The 24,246-nt window shown below is 38.2% G+C and overlaps 1 protein-coding gene across 1 annotated transcript in view; it reads left to right on the top strand.

Annotated features, from left to right (window-relative positions):
* Positions 1-24,246, top strand: part of NRAP (nebulin related anchoring protein) — a 53,163-nt gene that overhangs the window by 26,152 nt on the left and 2,765 nt on the right. Inside the window, exons 21-39 of the mRNA XM_074831310.1 lie at positions 338-436; positions 2,520-2,624; positions 3,102-3,209; positions 3,832-4,143; positions 5,198-5,302; positions 7,446-7,544; positions 9,346-9,450; positions 9,833-9,940; positions 10,750-10,863; positions 13,289-13,486; positions 15,310-15,414; positions 16,451-16,549; positions 17,327-17,431; positions 17,788-17,895; positions 19,548-19,859; positions 21,154-21,258; positions 21,931-22,029; positions 22,146-22,250; positions 23,823-23,930. Coding sequence (XP_074687411.1) covers positions 338-436; positions 2,520-2,624; positions 3,102-3,209; positions 3,832-4,143; positions 5,198-5,302; positions 7,446-7,544; positions 9,346-9,450; positions 9,833-9,940; positions 10,750-10,863; positions 13,289-13,486; positions 15,310-15,414; positions 16,451-16,549; positions 17,327-17,431; positions 17,788-17,895; positions 19,548-19,859; positions 21,154-21,258; positions 21,931-22,029; positions 22,146-22,250; positions 23,823-23,930 — 2,499 coding nt within the window. The remainder of the gene's footprint in view (positions 1-337; positions 437-2,519; positions 2,625-3,101; positions 3,210-3,831; positions 4,144-5,197; positions 5,303-7,445; positions 7,545-9,345; positions 9,451-9,832; positions 9,941-10,749; positions 10,864-13,288; positions 13,487-15,309; positions 15,415-16,450; positions 16,550-17,326; positions 17,432-17,787; positions 17,896-19,547; positions 19,860-21,153; positions 21,259-21,930; positions 22,030-22,145; positions 22,251-23,822; positions 23,931-24,246) is intronic.

The raw sequence follows: 24,246 nt of genomic DNA, 5'->3' as shown, positions 1-24,246 counted from the left end.
TTAAGTTATACCCAGTTTGTGAAGGACACTCGTTGGTTGGTGTGCAACCTGGATCTTGTAAGATATGTAGCTAGTACATCTGGCACAAAGGGTATCCATGCTTACAGTGTTAGCAACAATGCATTTGGCATTCTTGCACTACCCTCCTCGCCTCAAAAATACTAGCACTGGGTAATATTTGGAAGTTTATTTTGTGGATACCTCTTCTAAAACTGTCTTGAGAATTTACAGGGGACTTTTGCCTCTTATCAGTCATGTACTTTTTGAAAGCACTACATTTTTCTGGGAAGGTAAATATTGTAGAAACTTTTATGTAATCTGCTTTAATTTGATGTAGAAAAAGTACAGACAGAAGGCTGATGCTCTGAAGTTCACCAGTGTGGCTGACAGTTCTCATATCAAGCATGCCAAGAAAAGCCAGGAACTGCAAAGCGACGTGAGTCCTTGACTGAATTTGTCTCTGTGCAAGTAGCTTACTCATAATGTGGTCATCCCTGAGATATGTACCCTGGGGTGGTGGTGGAAGAGAACCCAGTCATGAAACCTTTCAATATATGAAATTTCTTGAGATTTATTTCTAAAGGTTTTTATTTGTTTATTTGATGAATTTTCTCATTGAGTTCTCTCAACTAGAACAATGACAAAAAAAATCAAACCCCAATGGAAATGGAAATAGACAAGTGCGACTTCTCATAAATTATATTATATTATAATTATATTAAAGGCTGGGAGGGGGGAGTGGGGGGTGCCTCTACAAGACAGCCTTGGTGACAAACCTGTGGATGGTGCAGGTTGGATTCCAGTATGGCTGAAATACATTCATGAGAAGGTACCTGAGTATTCCTGAGATTCTAATGTCATCTCTGTGAAAACTGGTTATGCATGACATGGTAAAAATGAGGGAGGGAGTTAGAGGGAAAACACAGTATTCCCAGCTGATCCCCAAACAGTGCTTCAAAGCAAGGTAGACATGAGCACAGGGACTGATATACATCCGTCCCAGGTTCTGTGTTTGTCTCCCCTGAGGGCCCTGTCAGACTACTTAAAGCTCTATCAGTTAGACCACACGTTCTTTAGCTGTTTCTGTTAAAGTACTTTAGTAAAGTACTTTACCTTTTGATTCTATGATTCTGTAATTTAGCAAAATGCTAAAATAGGCATATGTTCCCATACTGTGTGCCTTCAAAATGCTCCCTATTCTTTGGTGCTGGGTGACCTTGGCAGATGGAATAGAATAGAATAGAATAGAATAGAATAGAATAGAATAGAATAGAATAGAATAGAACAGAATAGAATAGACTATATCAGTTGGAAGGGACCTACAATGCTCATCACTGCCTGACCACTTCAGGGATGAGATGGTACTTCAGAACTTCTTGGCAGGATTTAGCTGACAGCAACTCACTTTTAAATTTCCAAAAGAAGGGAACCTGTTGTTAAAATTGCTGACCAACTAATTTTGGAACAGTAGTGACTTGACAAGCTTTTTTAAAATTACTTTTAATATGTTGTGCCTTGAAATAACGATACCATCAGCTTCTCAGTTGTTATGTGAATGAAGCATTATTGCTTGTTGATTGGTCTTCTCCAGGCAGCTACCATGTTTCCTTTTTTTGCTCCTCTGCATCAGTAAAGACCTGACACTTACTTGGATGAGTGTTGTGTGTCTCAAAGATGACATCAGATTGAATCAGAGGAGAGCACTGATCTCCCGACTCCTGTTACTTATCTTCTCTGTACTGGACAACACAATTTCTGTATGTGTGTTAAAGTCAGAATAGTAACCGTGGATTTAGAGCTTTACAGTAGGGACATTTTTTTTTTCTTCTTCTGTGAGAGGTAAAGAAATGTAACACTTTGTGAAATGGGACATCTTTTCATAGCTTTTCAACAGCTCCTCCAACAGCTTTATGGGCTTCTGAAACAGAGCAGTTCATTTCTCTGTTGATGTTGCCTTGGGATATAAAGTGGAGATGTTTGCTACTTGGATCACTGATATTTTCATTTAAAGTTGGAATGTTAGTCCTCACTAGAGTATTATGTCAGCAATTACATTTAGGTCATAAATTTTCTGTGCAGATTCAGTTGCTTAGTGTTCTTCATTTCATGCCTAAAACGCACTATTTCTGTGTCCTATTAAAGACTTTCATTCCACCTAAAAAGTAGCTGCAGTTTAATATTGAATGAAATGTATTCTTGCATACATTTTGTACAGAGTATGAATTACTGCCAGCTTTATAGTCAGTTAAGCAGAAAACTTTAGGAAAGAGAATCAAAGTATCCTGATATGTGTGTTGTTTCACTGCTTCCCTGAAATTTAACCATGAGCAATTTGGTCAACCTGACTCTGTGGGTCAGCTTTTAAATTCATATTTGACAAAGTCATGATGCTAAAGACTAACTCACCAAATAAATTAACCCTGACAAATCCTTGAATATTTTGTGTGTTTTAATTGGTATTCCTTCAACATTAAACGCAGACTACTGCTTGTTAACCATGCTTTGCTTTCTGTGGACAGGTTGCCTACAGGTCAGGAAAAGAGCAGTTTCTTCATCAGTACACCATCAGCAAAGATGATCCTGTCTTCATACTGGCCAAAGCAAATGCTGCCAATATTAGTGAGGTACTGTGCAGGACAGAGGTTTGGATTCCCTTACTCCTGTGTATATTTGCAACTGCTGTTGAAATGTTTGTTCTGTAGGTAAAAGTTAGGTTCTTTCTCTGAGAAGGTCCAGATGCTTTAGATGTGAAAACTTTATATCTAAATTTAATACTTGCTCTTAATTAAATACTAGTCACATCTGCTGTTCTGAAGAGTTGTCACTTTTAGAGTTTGAAGCTGTGTATTTTCTACATGCTTCCAGATGAGTGGCACATCGACAGTTTCACTGGAACCAGTGAGATAATAGGGTTACAGTATCCACAGTATCCACAGTTACAGTATGTAAGTGAAGACACCAGAATCTAATCCTTAGACATATGGTTGCTGGGCATGGAGTATACACTAGTCTGATGTTACTTGAGAGCTTTCACTGTGACTATAGAACAAATAGAATATATTGATAGTAATAAAGAGACTGTGTTGTTGTCATCTCTTTAGAAACTCTACAAGAGTAGCTGGGAGAAGCAGAAGGAAAAAGGATTTGTGCTTCGTCTGGATGCTTTGTCATTCTTGACAGCTAAGGCAAAGAGGGATCTGGCAAGTGATGTGAGTATGGACTTCATCAGCCTTCTTTATTCTTAGGACAGCTGACAGTCCAGGTTGCTACCAGAGCGTTGGGGATGTGTCACATAAATCTCAGTGCCCTGAGCCACCCTCATTCGATTCATGCTAAGGAGCAATGGAGGAGTTGTCTAGGTGATTGGCATTCTGTAATTAATTAGAAGGTTTGCTCTGAGCAATTCAGTTTTTCCCCACATGCTGAATGTGTTTTCCTATTCTCATTTTGACCTGAGGGTGAATTTTAGAACTAAAAATGAAGTGGAAGTCTCCTGTGAAACATCATAACTTAATACATCTATGCCTGGCCAGAAAATTCTGAAAGAACCTTCTGACCTCAGTGCTTAAAGAATGTTGTTTTTTCTAGAGAGAACTAAAAAGAAAAGATTTCTTACAGCTTTTTGTGAACATGCTATTATTGAGAAAGGGTTTGTTCTTTATAAACACTAATTTCTAAGGCATTTAGTTCTCTTTTGCAAATGGACTTCTTACTTGCTTGTATCAAGGACCAAGCATGTCACAACACTGATAGGCCATTGCTTTACTACTAGTAGAGTTGTCAGTTTGGCAGTTTAGATCACTTACTCACAGTCCTTTTTGATTTTCACAGATTAAATATAAGGAAGGTTATGAGAAGATGAAGGGTAAACTGATTGGAGTGAAAGCTGTGGAGGGAGATTCGCAGATGGCTCATTCCCTTCAAATGTCAAAGTTGCAGAGTGATCTGGAGTACAAGAAGGCATTTGAGGACACAAAGAACCAGTTCCAGGTCTCCATGGACATGGTTAACCTTGTCCATGCTAAAAGGGCTCAGAATTTGGCCACAGATAGAGGATACAGGACAACTCTCCATCACTACACAGCCCTGCCTACTGATATGAAAGTGGCATGGGCCAAGCGGGCCTACGGATTGCAAAGTGATGTAAGTCCAGAGCTTAGTGTATTTCAATACCCGTTCATTCAACCCCTTCAGACACTTAGGGCTGAGTTTCTTCAGATGTTTATGCTTTTAATGCCATGACATATTTATGCACCTAATTTTTCAACTATTAAACAGTTAATATTAAAACAGTAAATATTAACCACTTATTTGCTCAAGAAATATATTTAAGGTGTGCAGTGTTTTTGAGGAGAGTTGTAATCCTGTTTATGAGCATGGCTTCTTCAAAGCCTACTTCAAATGTTATTAAAGTACTAGGATTCATATATGAAATACGGTTGTGTTTTTTTATGTAATGTGCAGGGAACTTAATTTATAGTGATAAAATTAGTGATAAAATTCCATATGGAGACCACATGTTCAACTGTAGCCATCAGATGAACTGTCTGATACTGTAGATGTTTACTATAAGTTAGATTTTTCATTCTGAGACTTTAAGTCAGAACTTTTCAAGAAGACTAAGATAGATATGTGTACAGGTCTTGTTGAGGTATAGCTGCTGGCTTTTTTGAGAAATGCAGCTGTAGTGCTTGTATAAGCTTTTGGAATTCAACAGACTGTTGGTAGGAGGGATTTTCTGAAGAAAGTGAGAAGCACTCCTGTACTCTTCCTCCTTAAAGACACATGGAAAAAACAAAACAAGATACTTTCTCTCCAGTATAACAAAAGTATAGGGTTTGGGAAATGTTAGGTATCATTTTCTTATTATTGCAAATCATTCATGATCTTTTAAATGGTGCACTATGTACAGTAAAACTGAAGTTTTTTGCCATGTTAGAGTAAAAATTACAAATGACAGTAAGGTGTAGACCAGTTCTAAAAATTATCTTGCAAAACATATTGCACGTAAGTGCTGGTGAATCCTGATACTTCTATTTCATTCTGAAAATTTTTTTGCTTTCCTTGCAACTGTGCAATAGTGAATAAAACAAAAGCAGGCACTAATTTGACTTCGTTGTTCCTGAGATGTCTGAATCCTTTAATGGCATTTTAAGTGTATGAACACCAACAATAGGACTTTTTTTTTCTTTGTCAGAACCGATACAGAGCAGATTTGAACTGGATGAAAGGAGTTGGATGGATAGCCACTGGGTCATTAAATGTGGAGCAGGCTAAGAAGGCAGGAGAACTCATTAGTGAGGTGAGATTTCATGACAGCATGTAACAGAATTTGCTGCATAATGCGTGCAAAATGTCTGTATAAAATTAAAATAATTTCCACTCAAAGGGGAAAGAAAAAGGCATACCACATGAAAGCCCTCAAAACCAGGGATAGGACTGGTAATTAGAGGGAAACCAGATACCAAACACACACCAGTAGGAGTCCATATAGCCTTTGCAAAAACAAAGTAGGTGACAAATGATATTATGAATAATAATGGCAATCAAACAGTGCTCAATTGCTACCCACTAGCCTACCTTTTTAATGAAGCAAAACAGGAGAGATGATGAAAAGATGCAGTCATTGGACCCAGAACCTTCTTTTTTAAGATACGCATTCCTTTTTCACATATATTCACATTAGCTATTGAAATTCATATAGATATCTCTGTCTGTAGCTATCTATCGGCCCAAGTAGTTTTCATCCTTATTTCTCCCTATAACTAATATCATTTACAGGAAAAGGCGAACTCTAGAATCCTTTGTGCCAGTTCCATGAGGCCTTCAAAGGAGGTTCTGGTGGAAATGGTTAAAAGGTTCATAGTATTCTGTTTCTGTTATTTCAGAGGGAGTCCTACTGGCCAAATCTGCTACAGTAGGAGACTGAATCCTGTGATTTTTTTAGATAACCACTGGTGATGCAGGAATCATCTGTCCATTCACTCAATGTGAATAAGAGCATAACCATTGATGTAGTGTCTCAGAAAAATATGGTCATCCTTTCACGTCTGCGTGATTACCAACCCGATGTTTTTCCTGGTAATCATCTACAATGAAGAAGGGTTATATTTTTAGATACAATAAACTAGATCCTCAGCTAGTGTAAAGCAAGGTAGCTTCATAAAAGCTAGTACAGCAATGCTGGCTGGAATAGTAACTGTGAATCTGTATAGGTATACCATTTTGATATTATAGTAGTGAAAACTGCCGAGTAGAAATTTGACCTGCTTGGTTGTTCATCTCAACCTTTTTGTAAGCACTAAATAATTTTAAGTGGCTATGAGTCTCCTCCCTTCTTAATCCACACAGTGACTAGCCCTTGTAATACTGCTAAAAAGCAATTGCCGGAATATAATTTCTAGGAATTTTATGTAGAGATGTTCTGGTCAACTCTTATTTCTCTCTACAGCTGATCAGGACAAAGTGTAAACCACTTTTGTCCCCACTTAAACTCAGGAAGTTTGCTCATTTTTAAGGAGTTTCTTTCTGAAATCAAAATATCGCTCATAAGCTTGTAATAGTGTAATAGCTTAAAAGAGTTAATGTGCTTTACATAGGTGTTTTGAGTCCCCAGAGAATCAAGATATTGCCTCAGATAAACTTTGGTGGATCACAGCTCAATTTAAAGGAGAATGACATGCCTTTAGACTCAAACACTGAGATGTAAACAATTTCCAGAAGAGCCATGAGCATGCTTATTGACTTAGGAGTTCATCACAGGCATTGGGAAAATTTAGTATGCACTATTTGGAGAAGGAGTAAGAGTATTGATGTGTATAGGACAACTCATGCAGAAAGGGAAACATTTAGTGACCTGGCCATATGGAAAAAGTGTCATTTTGCCATCAAACACCATTCATCTCAATTATGTATATATAACAAGACCTCTCAGAACCTACTATGGGTTCTTCCAGGCAAGCAGAATTAATATCATTATCTAGAAGATATACCATAACAATTAGGCACCGTGTTAATGTCTGCACAGATTTGCTATAGGTGTTAGGAGTAAACGTAAACCCTGAAACAATAAGTTAAAAGATTGCCATTATTAACAATTGTATATTATTTCTTGCTTAAAGAAACTATAAATAAAAAATATAATCAGTAATCTGAAAAAGGTTTTAAAATCCTGAGTCCAGGAGTATTTAGGTAGGCAGAATCTGATTTTGAAGTGTTTTACTTATATTTAGGGAGAAATACTTTAATATTAATTGGCAAAAGGTTATTGTTAAATTGAAACAAATATTAATCTGAAAGTACCTAGGACATAAAGATGAGGAAAGAGGAATAATAATTATGTTCACAAATTCACTCTAATCTCCAGCAACCTATGATTTTTCTCTTTCAAATAGCATGAAAGAGCAGCACAAAATTCACAGCTTTGATCTTTTTCTGCTCAACAGAAGAAGTACCGTCAGCATCCATATGCTTTGAAGTTTACCAGTATTAAAGACACTCCTGAGATGATCCAGGCTAGAATTAGTTATAACCAGGCTGTGGATGTAAGTTATAATGTATATACATTATGATTATAAGAGTGGTATCCTCTTTGAACGACCTGATTGAAGCACTGGCTTTCTCTCTCTTTCTTTCTCTGAGATTATCCTTGGGAACCATGAAACTTCTGTGTTCTGGTGTGGTGCATCTCACAAAGAGCGTGTTTCTAACTTGGAATAGGAAGTCACAGAGATCCCACTGAAATGAATGGGAGTTTCATGTAAAAAGGGCTTTCTGTCCAATTTTTTTTTCAGAAGTAAAATTTAGGAGTAAGACTAACCTTTGACCTTTAGAGACTTTGGGCCTTTTGAGATTCATTGAGGAAGAACACATTTGGGGTTCTTTCCCCTTTTCAAACATCTTTCAAAATTCAGTTTCTGCATATTCTTTGGAAACAAAATGTAAGGCGGCATGACAAGGAAGAAAAAAAATTATTTCAAGCTGTCATCCTGCTGAGAGAGAAATCCAGGAGGGGAAACCTTAAAGGAAAGAATAGAGGCTGTTTGGTGTTTAAACATGTTTATTTTTAATAGAAGAGCGATTTAAAAATATTGTAGACTTAACTGGGATAATACAGAAATGAATAATATGCAAAAGTCACTCAAAAAAGACAAGTTTCAAACATGAGAGGATGTTTTATTGTGAAAATAGATATTTTTAAAGTGAAGAAGAAGATGAAAGACTTTGTGTAAAAACACATGCTATTGTAATACTTATAGTGTCTATGCTTTTGGTTTAATTAATAAGATCCAAAAGGCTTACATCTCAGGCAGGATAAATATAAGTCATTTTGTTCCACTGAGTCAAAATCAGTCTGCTGCTCTGCTTCTTCACACATAGAGTTCTCATTAATTTTCCTCTTATGGAACTGCGGTACAAATGGGCCTACTTGCTAGAGAAAGTGGCAGCAGGGTGAAATGGAGAGGTTCATTCTAATCTAGAAATAATAACCTGGGAAAGGCAAATCTGGTGGTCAAGACATGGGTCATATCTAAGGCCAAATAAAATGGTGGCTATCTGTACTCATCTGAAAATTATGGTGTCAGTGTAAGAAGAAACTAAATTAGGAAAGAAAAATAATGTGAAAGAGGTGAACTCTGCATAGCGATTGTAGGGGAAGTTCCAGTTAACTGCATAGAACTCCTCTTACCTGTCTGCAGATATCTGAAAGTTAGCTAGTCCTGGGACAACCCTATATTCTTCCTCCAAGGATTGATATGAGTAGCCTGCATAGACACCTGTTTTACGATGGGATCAAACACCTTCTGAGGTTTTTTTAATCTCTTACCGTTGAATATTGAGCTCTCCCTTGCAACTAGCTCTGGAAATAAATTTGGAGTAATTGCACAGATAATTACCATCGTATTTTTCTGCTAAAGATGAACAACTTTGGAGAGATGTGTTTGGGGAACTTCAACTCCCCCAATTTCTGTGGAATTTCAGAGTGTTGGTGGGCCACTCATGACTTCACATTCTAATAAATGCTGTTTATTCTCCCTCTCCCTATTCACATATGTTGGAAGTCTTATCAAATTAATATTAAAATATCTGAATTTTCATATACATTGATTTATACACTCAAAACTTCAAGGAGTTCCTCTCTAGCATACTCTAGCTCATAGGTGGGTGTATCAAACTCCTAAAGCTTTTTGAATACTTTTTGAGTGATACAATTCCCTGTATTTATTAATGCTGCTGTCGCTTTTCTGTAGTCTCTGCTTTCCATAAACCTATTTGTTAATGTTTTTCTCTGAACTGGTGATTGTATAGTGAGTACTTGCTACTGAAATTCATCTCTATTTGCAGAGGCTGTACAAGGAGCATGGAGAGAGTGTAAAGCATCAGTATACACCAACAACAGATCTTCCTGAAATCCTTCAGGCCAAATTAAATGCTATGAATATCAGTGAGGTATAAATCTGACCTTTAATATTTTAAAGGAAAGTGAAAAAGTTGATAGTGCTTTGATATTTGTCCTACAAAGGAAATCATACTAAATTTCTTTCCTTTCACCAGTGTACAATCATTCTATGGTCTAAATGTTTCTGAAGTAATATGAGAAATCAAACTTCTCCTAAATTAGAAGGATTAAGAATGAACAAACAAATACATTTTTATAATGGACATTTGTCATGTGATTATTCCTGTTGTATATTGATAGTTTCATTTATGTTGGCGCTCTGCGTTAGAATAGAGTGAAACTATTGTGGTAGTAATGCTAGGATAGCAATAAAGCTGCAGTGTCAACCCTCTGAACAGCAACTCTGCTTTATTCCTGTTCCATATTTCCTAGATTCGCTATAAGGAGTCCTGGGGAAAGATGAAAGACGGTGGCTATCAACTGAAACTAGATGCCATTCCCTTCCAGGCAGCAAAGGCTTCGGGTGAAATCATAAGTGATGTATGTGAACGTACTGCTGATATTGTCCAGTAGGATTCGTGAGTCACTCCAGACTGTTTCTGCTCTGCTGAGTGACTCTTGATGGAAACAGCATGTCCAACCAACTCTACATCTGGGACACATCTGTCCTCGGTCTAGTTAATTGTGCTTTTGGAGGTGCAGCCACAATGAAGTGTTATGGTAACTAAGCAAAGGAAGGCTTGTGAAAGCAAACATCCATTAACAAAATTGACCAACTTACTGGCTGTAGTGACTGGCCAATCACAGGGATTGTTCAGAGGCTGTCAGCCACTGTTAGCTAGGCAAGCTTTGGAAGAGAGAGCTTATTCAGGAAGTTCTACCCTTCAGGGTTTGTTTTGGGTGTCCTTTAAAGGTTATAGAGATATACAGATTAATTTCAAGTGTAGGAGACCAGTTGTTTCGACTTTGCTAGAAAGCTGATGGAGAGAGGCTCCTCAGAGGTTGATTCTGAGCACCCGCACAAGGTTCTTGTCTTTCACCACCTGTGTAATAGCAGGTAACTAGCTCAAGCTATTTGTAAGTATTCATTGGTGTTTTTTTTTCTTTTTTTTTTTTTTTCTCTAAATAGGGTAAAATATTAAAATGTTTGCACAGGTGAGGTCTTCCTACCATCCACTAAAGGTTCATTCAGATTCATTATCCTACTGAGTATAGCCAGAATCTATTGTATAATCTATTAATCCACAGCTCTCTTTCTGTAATATGAAAACTCTTTTATTCAAGTTTTAACAATCTGACTAATGCTTCTCTTCACTCCTATTCACATTTCTATTCCTATTTCCTTTTAGCGCAAGTACAGGGAGGCATTTCAGAAAATGAAAGGACAGATGGTTGGCTCACATGGCCTGGATGGTGATATCCATATTGCTCATTCAGTCCATGCAACATCATTGCAAAGTGATGTAAGTACAAGAAAGATGTGGGCATTTTGGAATTGGTTTCCTAACAGTACTCTTCCATGAGTGGCTCCTCATGGAAGATGCACTTAGCTGGAGATGGACTAGCTGTGGAATAGCTTACTATTTAAAATTTAGGGCTTTCTCTTCATCTCTTCAGATATTTTGATATAATCATGATATTCTTACCATTCTTTTACATTAATTACAGTAACATTAATTTGACAAAAAAAGAAGACTGTGCGTTCTTGCACAATCCCCTGCTGCATACCGCTGTTACCTAGCATAGAATATTTTACTCTGTAAAAGTATCACTCAGAGGCAGGTCTAATTGAGAACTAGTAGTGGTCTTTGTACAGAACTAAATTAAATTTAGTAAAGATACAAAGTTATTCAGTAATTATTTTAAATTTACTGTCTTCCTGAAAGACTAAAGGATGAATGAGTTTATGGAATTTCAAGTTGGACTTTTTTGGTTGGGGAATGGTTCCAACTTGGGGTTGGGATATGCTAAGAATCACATCATTTGTTCATTGTAAGAATTGTAACTGTTCAGTGCATTTTGAACACTGTGTCTTCATCCAGAAAGCAGCAAAATATTTGTCTGAGTTTAAGCACATAAATAATCTAAGAACTATTTATCTTCTTACCAAAACTGTCTATAGTGAGCCTGATTGTGGGCGAGAGTTCATGGATTTTCAGTGAGTGCTGGGCTCGTACTGGGATTCTTTCCTGTGTGATGGTATGCTTAGACATACAGGTAACGATAAGTGTCTGAAGAATTCATCCATCTGTCAGGTTACTCTAAGTCAGTTTGATGATCACTGATAACTCTGGATGTTCATTATCTGATGAACAGCCTGAACATCTCAAACATGCATAATCTGATACAGGAATGTCATGTAGAGATCTTTGAAGATCTCCACACCTTTCTTTTCCTGAACGGAGACAAGACGTGAAAAAAACCCTACCACTAAAAATGACATTTAAAACTATGAAATGAAACTGCCCAAATCAATGGAGGCCAAAAAATGTGGCATTCCTCAGGGGTCAGTGTTGGGACTGACGCTCTTTAACATCTTTGTTGGCAACATGGACAGTGGGATTGAGTGCACCCTCAGCAAGTTTGCTGACACCAAGCTGTGTGGTGGGGTCAACATGCTAGAAGGAAGGGATGTGCCATCCAGAGGGACCTGGGCAGGCTCGAGAGGTGAGCCTGTGCAAACCTCATGAAGTTGAACAAAGCCAAGTGCAAGGTCCTGCACGTGGGTTGGGGCAATCCCAAGCACAAATATAGGCTGGGTGAAGAATGGATTGAGAACAGCCCTGAGGAGAAGGACTTGGGGGTGTTGGTTGACAAGAAGCTCAGCATGAGCCAGCAATGTGTGCTCGCAGCTGAGAACACCAAATGTATCCTGGGCTGCATCGAAAGAAATGTGACCAGCAGGTTGAGGGAGGTGATTCTCCCCCTCTACTCTGCTCTTGCGAGACCCTTCCTGCAGTGCTGCATTCAGCTCTGGGGTCCCCAGCAGAAGAAAGACATGGACCTGTTCGAGCAAGTCCAGAGGAGGCCACGAAGATGATCGGGAGGCTGGAGAACCTCTCCTGTGAGGACAGGCTGAGAGAGTTGGGATTGTTCAGCCTGGAGAAGAGAAGGCTCCAGGGAGACCTTATAGCAGCCTTCCAGTACTTAAAGGAGGCTACAAGAAAGATGGGGAGGGACTTTTTAAAAGGGCATGTAGTGATAGGATGAGGGGTAATGGCTTTAAACTGAAAGAGGGTAGATTTAGATTAGATGTAAGGAATAAATTCTTCACTGTGAGGGTGGTGAGACAGTGGAACAGGTTGCCCAGAGAAGCTGTGGCTGCCCCCTCCCTGGCAGTGTTCAAGGCCAGGTTGGATGGGGCTTTGGGCAACCTGGTCTAGTGGAAGGTGTCTCTGCCCATGGCAGGGGGTTGGAACTAGGTGATCTTTAAGGTCCCTTTCAACCCAAACCATTCTATGCAATATTTTGAGTGAAGATTTGTACTAATTCTAATATAAATATAGCTGTTTGCATTTTATCCTCAGACAGTATCTTCACCTTTTTGTTGTGCTTTCTAGAAGTGCAGTGAATTAACATTTCATTTATTAGTTTGGTAATTCTATAGACTCAACATATCCAGTTTTAACAAAAAAATTATAAATAACGTCTCAGCTCAATTGATTATAATGTAGATGGCTTCTAATTTGATGAAGAACAGGCTGCCACATATTCTGATTATAAGTATTGATCATTCAGAGTATAGTTAAACAAGTTAGGGAACTTACTTTTAAAAAGAGTAATTTACACTGGAAAATGGAAGAAATATGGAGAATGTCTCTTCTGGTCAAAATCTGAATTCTAATTACCATGCTGTGACATCTATGTGATCTGGTTTTAATTTGATAGGTGAAATATAAGCAAGGTTTTGAGGATACGAAGACTCACTTCCACCTGCCACTGGATATGATAAACTTTGTACATGCCAGAAAAGCCCAGTCTTTGGTCAGTGAACAAGAATACAGACAGCTGCTACACCAGTACACTTCTTTGACTGATGATGTGAGATTGCGGTGTGCCAAGAATGCATACAAACTACAGAGTGAGGTAATTGCAAAATATCCCAGCAATATTCCCCTGTTGGTTCTGATGCAAGATAGTTCTGTTCCAAGTTATGACAGCTGACAGTATGTATTTGAGCAGCAGCTGGGGAATAAGCAATGGCTGTTCCTCCTTGATTACATTCAGGAATGAGACATTTATCTTAATGGGCAATTGTACAACGTGTGTGATCACACTATACTGAGAGGTAGAAGTGTTTGCAAGTGAGGATGATTGCATTGTTGGTGAAATACTCTTTTTAAGATCTTGCTAACCATGCAAACTGTTTACCAACTGGTATTTGAGTTGGTTTGCATCTGGGTGAAATTCACGTGTACTTCCACAACAAAGATGCCTATTGTTAAAAATCTGATTTGTGAGAGACTTATAAACTCTGGCCCAAGACATAACCACTGAAATTCTAAGAAGGATGAGTTTAGCTCCCTACGTAATCTCGAGTAAAATTAACTGGATAATGCCTTACAAATTCAAGGGTAGGCTGTGTCTGTAGGCGCAGCCTTGAGCAAAGGGCTTTTAATAGATTGCATTGCCTCCGGAGACCTCAGGAGGGGCTGTGTCTTAAAAACATGTCTGGCCTCAAAATGCTACTGTATATCAGTTTAACACTTTCAGTCAACAGTCTTAAAGATGGCAGACTATGTTCAGCACTTGTGCTGCCCTAACTCAAGTGAAAACGCATGTAATCAGAGATTCTGAGGCAGGTTTCCATCCACGCCCCTCTTTGAGATGGGAATGAAATGCTGATTGGCAGCAACGCATCTCAGAGTGCAGAATTTACTCTTACCATCTGATGCTAATAGTTGACAAGAGGTGAGGACCATGGTTATGCATTTCTCTTACTTTGCAACTCACAAAGGATATTTCCCGTACGAAGCACCACGATGCTTTTGAGTCTAGAGGTTACCACTGGACAAACCTGGGTGGAAGAGAAGCTGCTTCTGTTCTCCTAGGCAGCTGAATAAAATGAAGGCATAGTCCATTTACTTTATAAATGGTTGACTGAACAAAAACGTCTCATTAACTAAAATTAGTTCTTCCCTCAGTGACCAGTATCTGTTTCCACATATTCATCAAGTAGGCAAATCTGTGCTTTACTAGTTGTTTGGTATTTATGGCTCTTCTGACACAGAAAATAAGATGATCCTCCTCATCCTTCTCATCATCAAATGACATAATTTTTGTCATAATATATCTACCAGTAACCTATTGGTAACTTTTGAAAAAGTAATATTTACAGTGAGTCATTGCTGGGTTTGGTGGTCTGGAAAATATTTTAACAAAGTCTGTACAGTGGCTTAGTGCTATTTTTCCTTAGTGTTCCCTACTTATATTATGACCATTCAGAACTGTTAAAAACCAAGGCTATTTTGTCTGCAGTTCCACTTATTAAAAGGTTACCAGCTTTTATTTAAAAATATTTTCATACACTTTTCTAAAAAGGTTATATTTTATATATATTTATAAATAAAAATAGCTGATTTATGTATTATATATGAAGAAAATGCCTGTATCTAGGAAAAGTTTTTTCAAGGTTACAAATGGAAGTTAGGAGTACAAGTATCATTCAGTGTTCATGAGACATAGTACTCCTCGGAATCTTGCATCTGTACTGTAGATCTGTCAGGACTATATGCACATGGATACATACATAAACACAAGAATGGAGGGTAATGTATATGAACTCTCTGTGGTAGATGATACTAATTTTAAGGGATTTATTTGAATACCATTATTGTGTATTTTTGGATGTATAAATATAGGGCATCTCAGATGCAAACTTGTAATTACTCCCGCTTGGTTGTCCTCAGAATTTATACCGGTCTGACATGAACTTTATGCGAGGAGTTGGATGTATTACTCCAGGGGCCCTAGAGATTGAAGGAAAGAAGAAAGCTTCTGAACTCGTCAGCGAGGTAACAAAAGAGGGTTTTGATTTTTCCACTACAAACAAGAGTTTGCCAGATGTCTTTCTATTAAACTGGGCTGGCAAAGTGACTCACTGGGTAATGCTAGGCTCCCTCCCCTTGTGTTTGATCATTTTATTCGTGTCCTAACTGCAGATGGGTGAACTTGATGGAGTTCAAGGTTTTGCAGACTTTGCTAACTGTTTTTGCAAATCTTCTCTCCTGTGTTTCCGACCCAGGAGGTTGTTATTTTATATTGTTTATTTTAGAATTAAAATGGGCTTTTCAACTAAAAATAAGGTTGTGCCCATCTCTAATAAGTACCTTGTACTGACTGACCTGTGGAGTGCCCAATACATTACACCGTCCTCAGCTCTATTCCTGCTTTACAATCTTAGTCTGTTTTTCATTTGCTGCTTTTGTGTGTTATTGTTTTACCCCCTCTGTAACTGGATTTTTATTTCCTGTGTTGTGTTCCCTTCTTACAGTCTCTCCTAGTTTCAAATCTTCGATCTATTGCCCATATTTACAGAGATGTGAAATTAAGAAAAATAAGAATGCTCTTCCTAGTTGTGTTTTAGTGAACAGATCCCTGCTTGGAGTGATCTTGCAGTCATTTTGTTCACAATTTTGACATAGGACCACAGGACAGGTGGAACTTCCTTTTTCTAAAAAAAATGTTCAGTGGGCTTGTGCAGCACCTTCTCTCTGGATCTGATTGCATTTACTGTAATTCCACTAACCAGGGTTAATGACACCAAGGAGTGAAATAACCTCATTACTGTATTCAGCATAGCAGTGCTTCTGGGTTTTTTTTACACTTTATTCCTTATTTACTTTTCATTTCCCCTGTGAGGCTTGAACGCACCAATTTCAGAGTAGCAAAAGGTAAATTAGTCTAATGGTTAATAAACACATAACCTTTGCAAAGTAGAGTTCTAAGTACAAGGAGCAATATTAGACCACTGGTATTGGAAAAAGTCCCTTATCTGACAAGACAAGTTATTCTGTTATTCTGTTCATTTTTCTTTGTGTGTGAACTCAGAGTAAATATCGTCAGCAGCCACATTCCTTCAAGTACACATCGGTGACAGACTCTCCTGGCCTCCTTCATGCAAAATTCAGCAATATGATTGCTAATGAGGTAGGCTCTCCTAACGTGAATCAGAAAATATGCTTTTCAAAATGCAGCAAGCTAGGAATGGAGGAGCAGGAAAGAGACAACCCTGTCTGAAAGCAAAATGCGTCAAAAAGAAAACAAGCATCGCTGATTTGTGCTTTTTCACAGTTAGGTCACATTTTATTATTTTCAAAAATTTAATACATTTTCAATTCAATCTCTTCTAAAAAGCTTAAATAGTACGCATATGATAGAGTTCCATTATCATTTTTTTTATGTGAAATGGAGACTCAAAAGATCAGGTCTGTGGGATGTTCTTGAGGGAGCTCATTTGCATAGTATGGTCCACTTCAGAGGGCTCCTAAAAAGTGAATCACTTTCCTAGTTTTTGAAAAAACAAGACAAAACCTATAGGCAGATTATGAAAATCATCTATAACAACATGAGGAAAAATCCAAGCTAGAAAATATGGCCAGTCTAACAGAAATGCCTACCCACATTTTAACACACATTCATAATGCCCTTAATGTTCTTAGGTCTACATTTGGCCTGCTAGGAACATAATGAAAGGCTAAGAATGTAGTGGGTTGGCATCATGATATATGTATAAAAATTAATGTAGAAGTTTTTTATGCCCAGAAAAAACCCCCATGCAATTGCAATTGCAATGGTATATTCTTAGTTGTTTTTTTGGCTGGCTAACTATAGTTGTCATAATCATAAACAAATTAAGTACTCCTGTTATATTATTGAAACAATAGAGAAAATTAATCGCAATTGTCTTTTTGATCTCTTTCCTAGCGCCTGTATAAAGCGGCGGGAGAGGACAGTCGGCATCACTATACACCAACACTGGGTCTGCCTGAGTTTACACGGGCAAGAATAAATGCAGCCAACCTCAGTGATGTAAGAATTTGTTCTGTATTTCTTGTACTTATTTGGGATGGAGGATGAATTGTGCAAGGAAGATGGATAAGTAGAGGACTTTTTAGGTCTATTCTATTTATGCTTTCCCTGATTTGATTATAACGATGTTTATCTCCATTAGCATATATATGATTGTGAGAAAATTAAATCTACATAAAGAACGAGACATGTTTTGCCTGAGTTAGTAGGATTTCCCAAAGATAATTTTAAAAAATCCTTTGATTATAAAGAATGAGACTGTAACGCAGAATAACAAATGAAAGAGGGTCCCTTTGTTTGTTCCTTTGTGCATTTAAAAGTGAAACAGCAATCTACATGTGCCTTTCCTACTTTAGGCAAAATACAGAGAATCTTGGCATAATCTACGTGCTCAAGGCTACAAGCTGACAATGGAAGCACTCCCGTTCCAGACTGCCAGGGCCTCCAGAGAAATTGCCAGTGATGTGAGTTGAATGATTCAACCTTCCTTCTTGCCTAATTTCTGTTAACTTCATGTAAAACAATGTCTAAAGCAGATTTTACTGAATTAAAGCAACTCCATAACCATGTGAGACAAGTGTGAGACAGAATATATTACTTATGAATGAGATTCTTTGTGTGAATTAAAAAAAAAGAAGGGGAAGAATTGCTGCTAATCGGGAACCAAGCTCGGTTAAACATCTTCCAGTGGGAAATAGCTGAATTAAAGTATTTGCAGACAGACAAATCAGAGAGATTCTGCTCCTTTCCAGGCTTTCAGCTCCTCATATTATAAAGTGCCCACTAATTCTGTCCACCCTGCTTTGAGCTGACTTTTGGAAGTGCTTAGTGTTCCCGAATTGAAATGAAGTCAGAAGCTGAGCATTTGGTTTCTTCTTACTCCTTAATCAGGAACTTCCTGTCTGGTTAGGAAATGAAAATCAGTGGATGCTCCTGTAAATATATATCCCCTTAATTTCTGAAATAGAGGAAACAAATCTTCTTATACTTAAAAATATCGTCCTAATTCTATTGTTGTTTGCAAAACACTCAGACATGGTGGTATCCATTTCTCAGAAAGCCTAATTTCATCCCTTCCTCACAAGACGTTTAAGAAATTCTAGGAAAAACTGACAATTAAGCTAAATTTAGTTTTAAAATTCTTCATTTTATAGTATTTAGTTGCATATTTTATCTCCAATGTGATAAAATATGAATATATTTCATGTGTATTTGTTTTATGAAGCAACTATTTCTAGCTGTAATTTATAATGTATACTTAACCGTATTTTGCAGAGTGCTTTTGGTTACAGCTTCAGATCTGCTCTAAAGGGTACAAGTCCATAATAGAATTACATCCACTTACGACAGATCTGAATTTGGCCCTTCATCTTGGAAGCACTTTATAAACATTAGCTACTGTAATTTAATCCCCACAACTCTCTTGTGTGGTAGATAAGTGTTATTATCCCATTTCAACTACATTATGAACTCTTCAGGGCCCAGGCCTTCCCTTTAAAGTTCCAAGCACCCTGTTGATGCTGTATAAATAATCATTATCATCATCATCACTATTTCACAGAGAGGATAAATGCAAGATCATAGGGAGAGTCATAGTCCCAGCTAAGATGAGAATGAGGGGTTACTGGTGCTTATTCTTGTGCTCAGACCACCATCTTAGGCTTCTCAACATAGTTATTGATCCAAGAAAACTGAATTTACTCTTTAAAATAACTGAGTGGCATTTGCAAATCTGAAGGCTGCAGAGTGCATGATGTTTCTCTTTTGTATGGATTTTTTTTCTTCTGTCTTTTGTTTGTTTCTCTTATGTTCTTATTCCTAGTGATGGGAATAAAATTCTATGAGAGATAATAAAAGTACATGATCTGAGGTTAAACATGATCAATGCTTAGGCATATTCAGAGAATGTACCGAGATGTGCTTAACTTTAATGTTGCAACTACTGTGGTATTTAAATTTGAGAGCAATGAGAGATTCAAACAATTACTTTCTAACGCTGCATACCTTGGCTGTTTTTACAGACAGCATAGGTGTTTCAGTGACTTATCCTAAGTTAGGTAGCTAGAGTAGCCAGTCTGTTTGGCACTTTTTCACTTTCACCCTTTTTTGTTTTTAGTACCAATATAAACACAACTTTGTGATGGAGAGAGGAAAGCACATTGGTGCGAGAAGTGTTCTGGATGACACTAGGTTGCTGCATTGCTTGCATGCTGCCAAATTACAGAGCGAACAGCAGTATAAGAAGGGATCCCAAGAAGTGTGGTCTCAGTACCATCTGCCCATGGACATGGTGAATCTTGTCCATGCCAGGAAAGCCCAGGCCTTAGCGAGTGATCAAGATTACAGAAAGAGACTCCATGAATTTACAGCACTCCCGGAAGACATGAAGATGAAGTGGGCCAAAAGAGCCCACATGCTACAGAGTGAGGTAAAGACTTTCCTTCTGTTAACAGCAAATTGAATTTAGCAATAACAAAGCTTTGAGTGACTGGCACAAACTGCATATTGACATTGGGCAGTGTTCTAGAAAGACTGTTTGTAAATTTATGTGTATGTAACAGCAAGATATCTAATTGCTCTTCACATATGCAATATATGTGAATCAGAGGTTCTCGTATTAGGAACCTGACAGAAAATCACTGTGGTCCATGTTGCTTATTCTAGAGCTGAGAGATATACAGAGTCATCTCTCAGCTGTTTGGATCGCAGCCAGTCAGTGGTCTGACAGCCACTGATCTATATGCAGAATTCTTTGAGCGGAAGGTTAAATGCTCAGAGGTTGATTTGAGATATGTTAGAAGCTCAACAGAGATATGTTAGAAGGCAAACAGAAGTGGTCATATCAAATAACTAGTTACCCAGATGTGTTTGTAGAAATTGCTTATGCAAATATAAGTTCAGACAAACTTTGATGACAGAAATGGTAGAATCTCAGCATGGGCCACATCCATGCTCACTTTGCCTTGGCACATACCTTTGTTCAGGGACAAGCCATTGCCTGTGTGTGCTTTTAAACAGATATAGATGTTGAATACATGCATAAAGCTGCATGGATGCAGGTAGCTGTATTTTGACAGTTTAGGGTCCAGCATCATTAGTTGCTCTGTAGGAGCAGCTCTCACTAATAGAGTAATGCTCGAGCTAGCTGGCTGTTATGTCCTTTTGCATATAGGGGAAAAAAAAAATGGATGATTGGATTAAAGTCACAGAGTGAGCCACCGTCACTCTGAAGGAGAAGTCAAAATTGTTGGGATTGCGGGTACTTTATTGGCTTTCACTTTTTATTGGGTCTGCCTTGTTGTCTTTACTGGATTAGGAGGTAGAGCAAGCCGTTAATGTGAGTAAAGAACGAGTAATGTGTCCTCCTAGAAATGGGGTTAATGAGGAAGCATACACCAGATAAAATAATTAGTATTCCTGACTTGAACTCACCTCATAAAATTATTTCAAAAGGGGTTCTTTTACGCCCAGTACAAACAGGTTATTACTTACTGCTTTGAGTCATACTAATTCACTCGTGGGGCCTTCTCTTGTAACTTGCATATGATACATTATTTAATTCCTGGTGGAATGAACAAATGCAAACAGTTTGGCTTTACGATGTGATATGTGCATGGCAAATGAAAAACCTCAAAATGTTAATATGAATCAGGGAGTCTTTTTAAAAAACCTTAATAGCTGTGGATACAAAACTGATAGCTAACGATTTTCATTTTTATCAGCATCGCTATAAATCAGACCTGAACTTCATGAAAGGAGTTGGTTGGATGGCTCTGAGATCTCCGCAGATAGAAAGTGTAAAGAAGGCTGGAGAGCTCATCAGTGAGGTAACTGATAAATCTTTCATGGAATAGCACGTCTGTAGGAATTGTTTACCATCAAGGCTCCTCGTTACATGACACTTACGAATGTAGCTTATCGTTTCCTTTTGATGTGGGAGCCTGTTTATACAAGGTGTAAGTTACCAAGAGATGCAAGTCCACTGTGTGACACCTGCTGAATATTTTCCATTCCGAATGAAACACAAGAGTATAAACAAAACATGTAGCAATAAATAAATGCAGTAAACTCCATTATGAAATTCTAAGCAGGTGGTTATGGAAGTGATATAGGAAGATACAGCATTGACAACCACTCTGAAGGGGCATTTGCCTGCTCAGTATCATGCATTAATGGAGAAAAATTATGAGCTGTCAAAAGTGTAGTTTTCGAAAGCTTTTTGCATGTGAATTTTCAGTGGGAAGTCCTTCTTGCACACACACAAAAAATGAAGTTTGGTGCCTGGGCACCACAGCAGTGATTCAGTGGCATCCCCATTCCCTAGCTGAAAGAGCAACTGAGAATAAAGCAGAACAGTATGTTTTTAATACTGTGGCTTCAGGAAGGTGTCTTTTGTTTTGTTCCAGTTAGCACACACTTGGAATTGTGATATATCATTAACAGAAACATCCTGTGTTTTTTTTCCTTTGTTTGTTTCTGTCGTCTCCTCTCCCTCTCAGATAAAGTACCGTCAGAAGCCAGAAAGTTTGAAGTTCACAGCCGTGGTTGACTCTCCAGATTTGATTCATGCTAAAAACAGTTACCTCCAGTGCAGTGACGTAGGTTCCATTTTACTACAAGTGATCTTAACTTTTGTTGTACTATAATGCCTAAAAGAATTGATCTCGACATTGCTTCCAGTGTCAGTTGCATTCAACGACTTTTGAATCCACAGAGGCTGTACAAGGCTGAAGGCTCTGAAGCCAGGCACAGGTACACCCTACCCCCTGATCATCCAGATTTTATCCGAGCCCGCCAGAATGCACTTTACATCAGTGATGTAAGTAAGCCTTTTACTTTTAGAAGTTGACTTGGTAAACTTGCTTGGGAATGAAAAGCTTTCATGTGTATGTAGAAGCCAGGTTCTCTGAGCCTGACGAGAACTAAAAAAGCCAGAGGCTGTGGACAGCGAACATGTCGTTAGGTTTGGGCTGGTGGAATCAGGAAGAGTCTGTTGATTTTTCTTTTGAGAATTGGTTCTACTTTCTAGGGCAGGAACCTACTATTAAGGATTTCAGTCCTTCAGTATAGATATGGTTAGTAACAAATTTAAATCTTTTTATTTATGTTTGGGTGGTGGAGAAGGGGGAATCCTCTTTCCTTGACTGTGTAATCTACCTTCATGAGGCTGCAAGACTGTGTTGAACTGATCCCTTAGGCACAGTTGTCATCAACCTGGATGCAACTGAATGAATGAATGGAATTGGTTTAAAGAGGTTTTGTTTCCACATTATCCCAGACAGAGGCACTCAGCCTATTCCTAATCTACTGTTCCCTGATTAAATAGCTGTTGTCTTTAACTGTAGGGTCAGCCTGACCTTAGTTTGTAAGAAGTTTTGAGTTCCTTGTTTGGTGATAGACACTCTGTAGGTGAAAGAAACAAATAGGATTCACATTCTTTGAAGCCATATGCCCAAAACAGGGCACAGTTCCAGAGTCACCTCAGGAGAAGGTAAAATGGCAATGGGGTGATTGCACACAAATGAAAGGTCATCCCTAGTCCTGTTAGCAGGGTGTACAGTAATGCTTGCCTTGCTTCTACCCAGGCTGTCTTTCAGGATTTCTGGCATCTCAGTTTACCTTCAAATTTAGCACCACCTAGCACTAAATTCACCAGTGAAACAGAAGACTATCTTTTAAAACATGAAGTGGATTTTGTGCTTGTTTTCATATGGTCACAAACCCCAGAAAGGATGAATCAAAGACTTACCAAAAGCAAATGAAAGGGACAGCCAAAAATGTCAGCTAAGATACGATGGCTGTGTAGCAGGACCTGCAGACTGGAAGCTATTTTAAGAAAGCTACTAATGGAAGAAGAACCAAATCTAGAGCAATTTCTCTTCAGGATGTAAATGTGTTTCCTCAAAGTCAAATTAAATATGTTAGAACTGGCTGTTATGCCTTATGAGTTAATGAAGCCACATGTGGCTGGGGATAGAGACAGGGATCATTTGAAAAGCTTGAAATAACTGGTATTGAAATTATGATGCCACGAAACCCAAGACACTGCAAGTGGATGCATCAAAAGAGAGAATAAGGGCAATATCAATGCAATATTGATGTGACTGATTCATCACAGTTTCTAATAGAAATTAAATCACATCAAAAACAACCACATTCAAGTACAAAAGGAAACCCTGGTGGCACTTTTCAGATGAGGCATTTTATCATTATGGTGAATAGAAAAGAAGTTGAAGTGCTATGGAGCTGGATCAAAACCTTGGAGACGGTACTGATGACTCTTGATACAAATAAGCCCAGTAGGGTAAAACATTTATTATTGCAGTTATGGGACTGCGTTTAAGAAACTGCAGGGGGAAATGACTGTTTTGTTCTTTTCTTTTCAACACAGAAATTGTATAAAACATCTTGGGAACAGACAAGGGCATCTGGCTATGATTTTAGGATTGACGCCATCCCATTCCAGACAGCAAAGGCTTCAAGAGAGATTGCTAGTGATGTAAGAATTGTTCTGTTTCAAACACTTTCCAACCCTCTTCCCATGCCACCCCACCCTGTAAAAATGGGTGAATTCTGACGTAAGTGAACCTTGTTTGGGTTTGGAAAATTGGTGACCCAGTGAAACAAAATGCTGGTTAAGTGCAAAGATTTCCAACTAAGGGCTCCCATTAATAATGTCCAATACCAGTCTGCTCTGTTTCACATCAAAGAGTTATTCTTAGAAAGGAGGCATATTATGATGTAGTTAAATAAAATAAGTACTAGGCTATGAATAGTTAGAACATGGTCTAGAATAAAGTGGGTCACCTTTCAAC

This window comes from Strix aluco, chromosome 7 (genome assembly GCF_031877795.1).
Source record: "Strix aluco isolate bStrAlu1 chromosome 7, bStrAlu1.hap1, whole genome shotgun sequence".
In the NCBI taxonomy this organism is placed as follows: domain Eukaryota; kingdom Metazoa; phylum Chordata; class Aves; order Strigiformes; family Strigidae; genus Strix; species Strix aluco.
The sequence above is the reverse complement of the archived record's forward strand: the minus strand, read 5'-3'. Positions and strand labels throughout refer to the sequence as shown.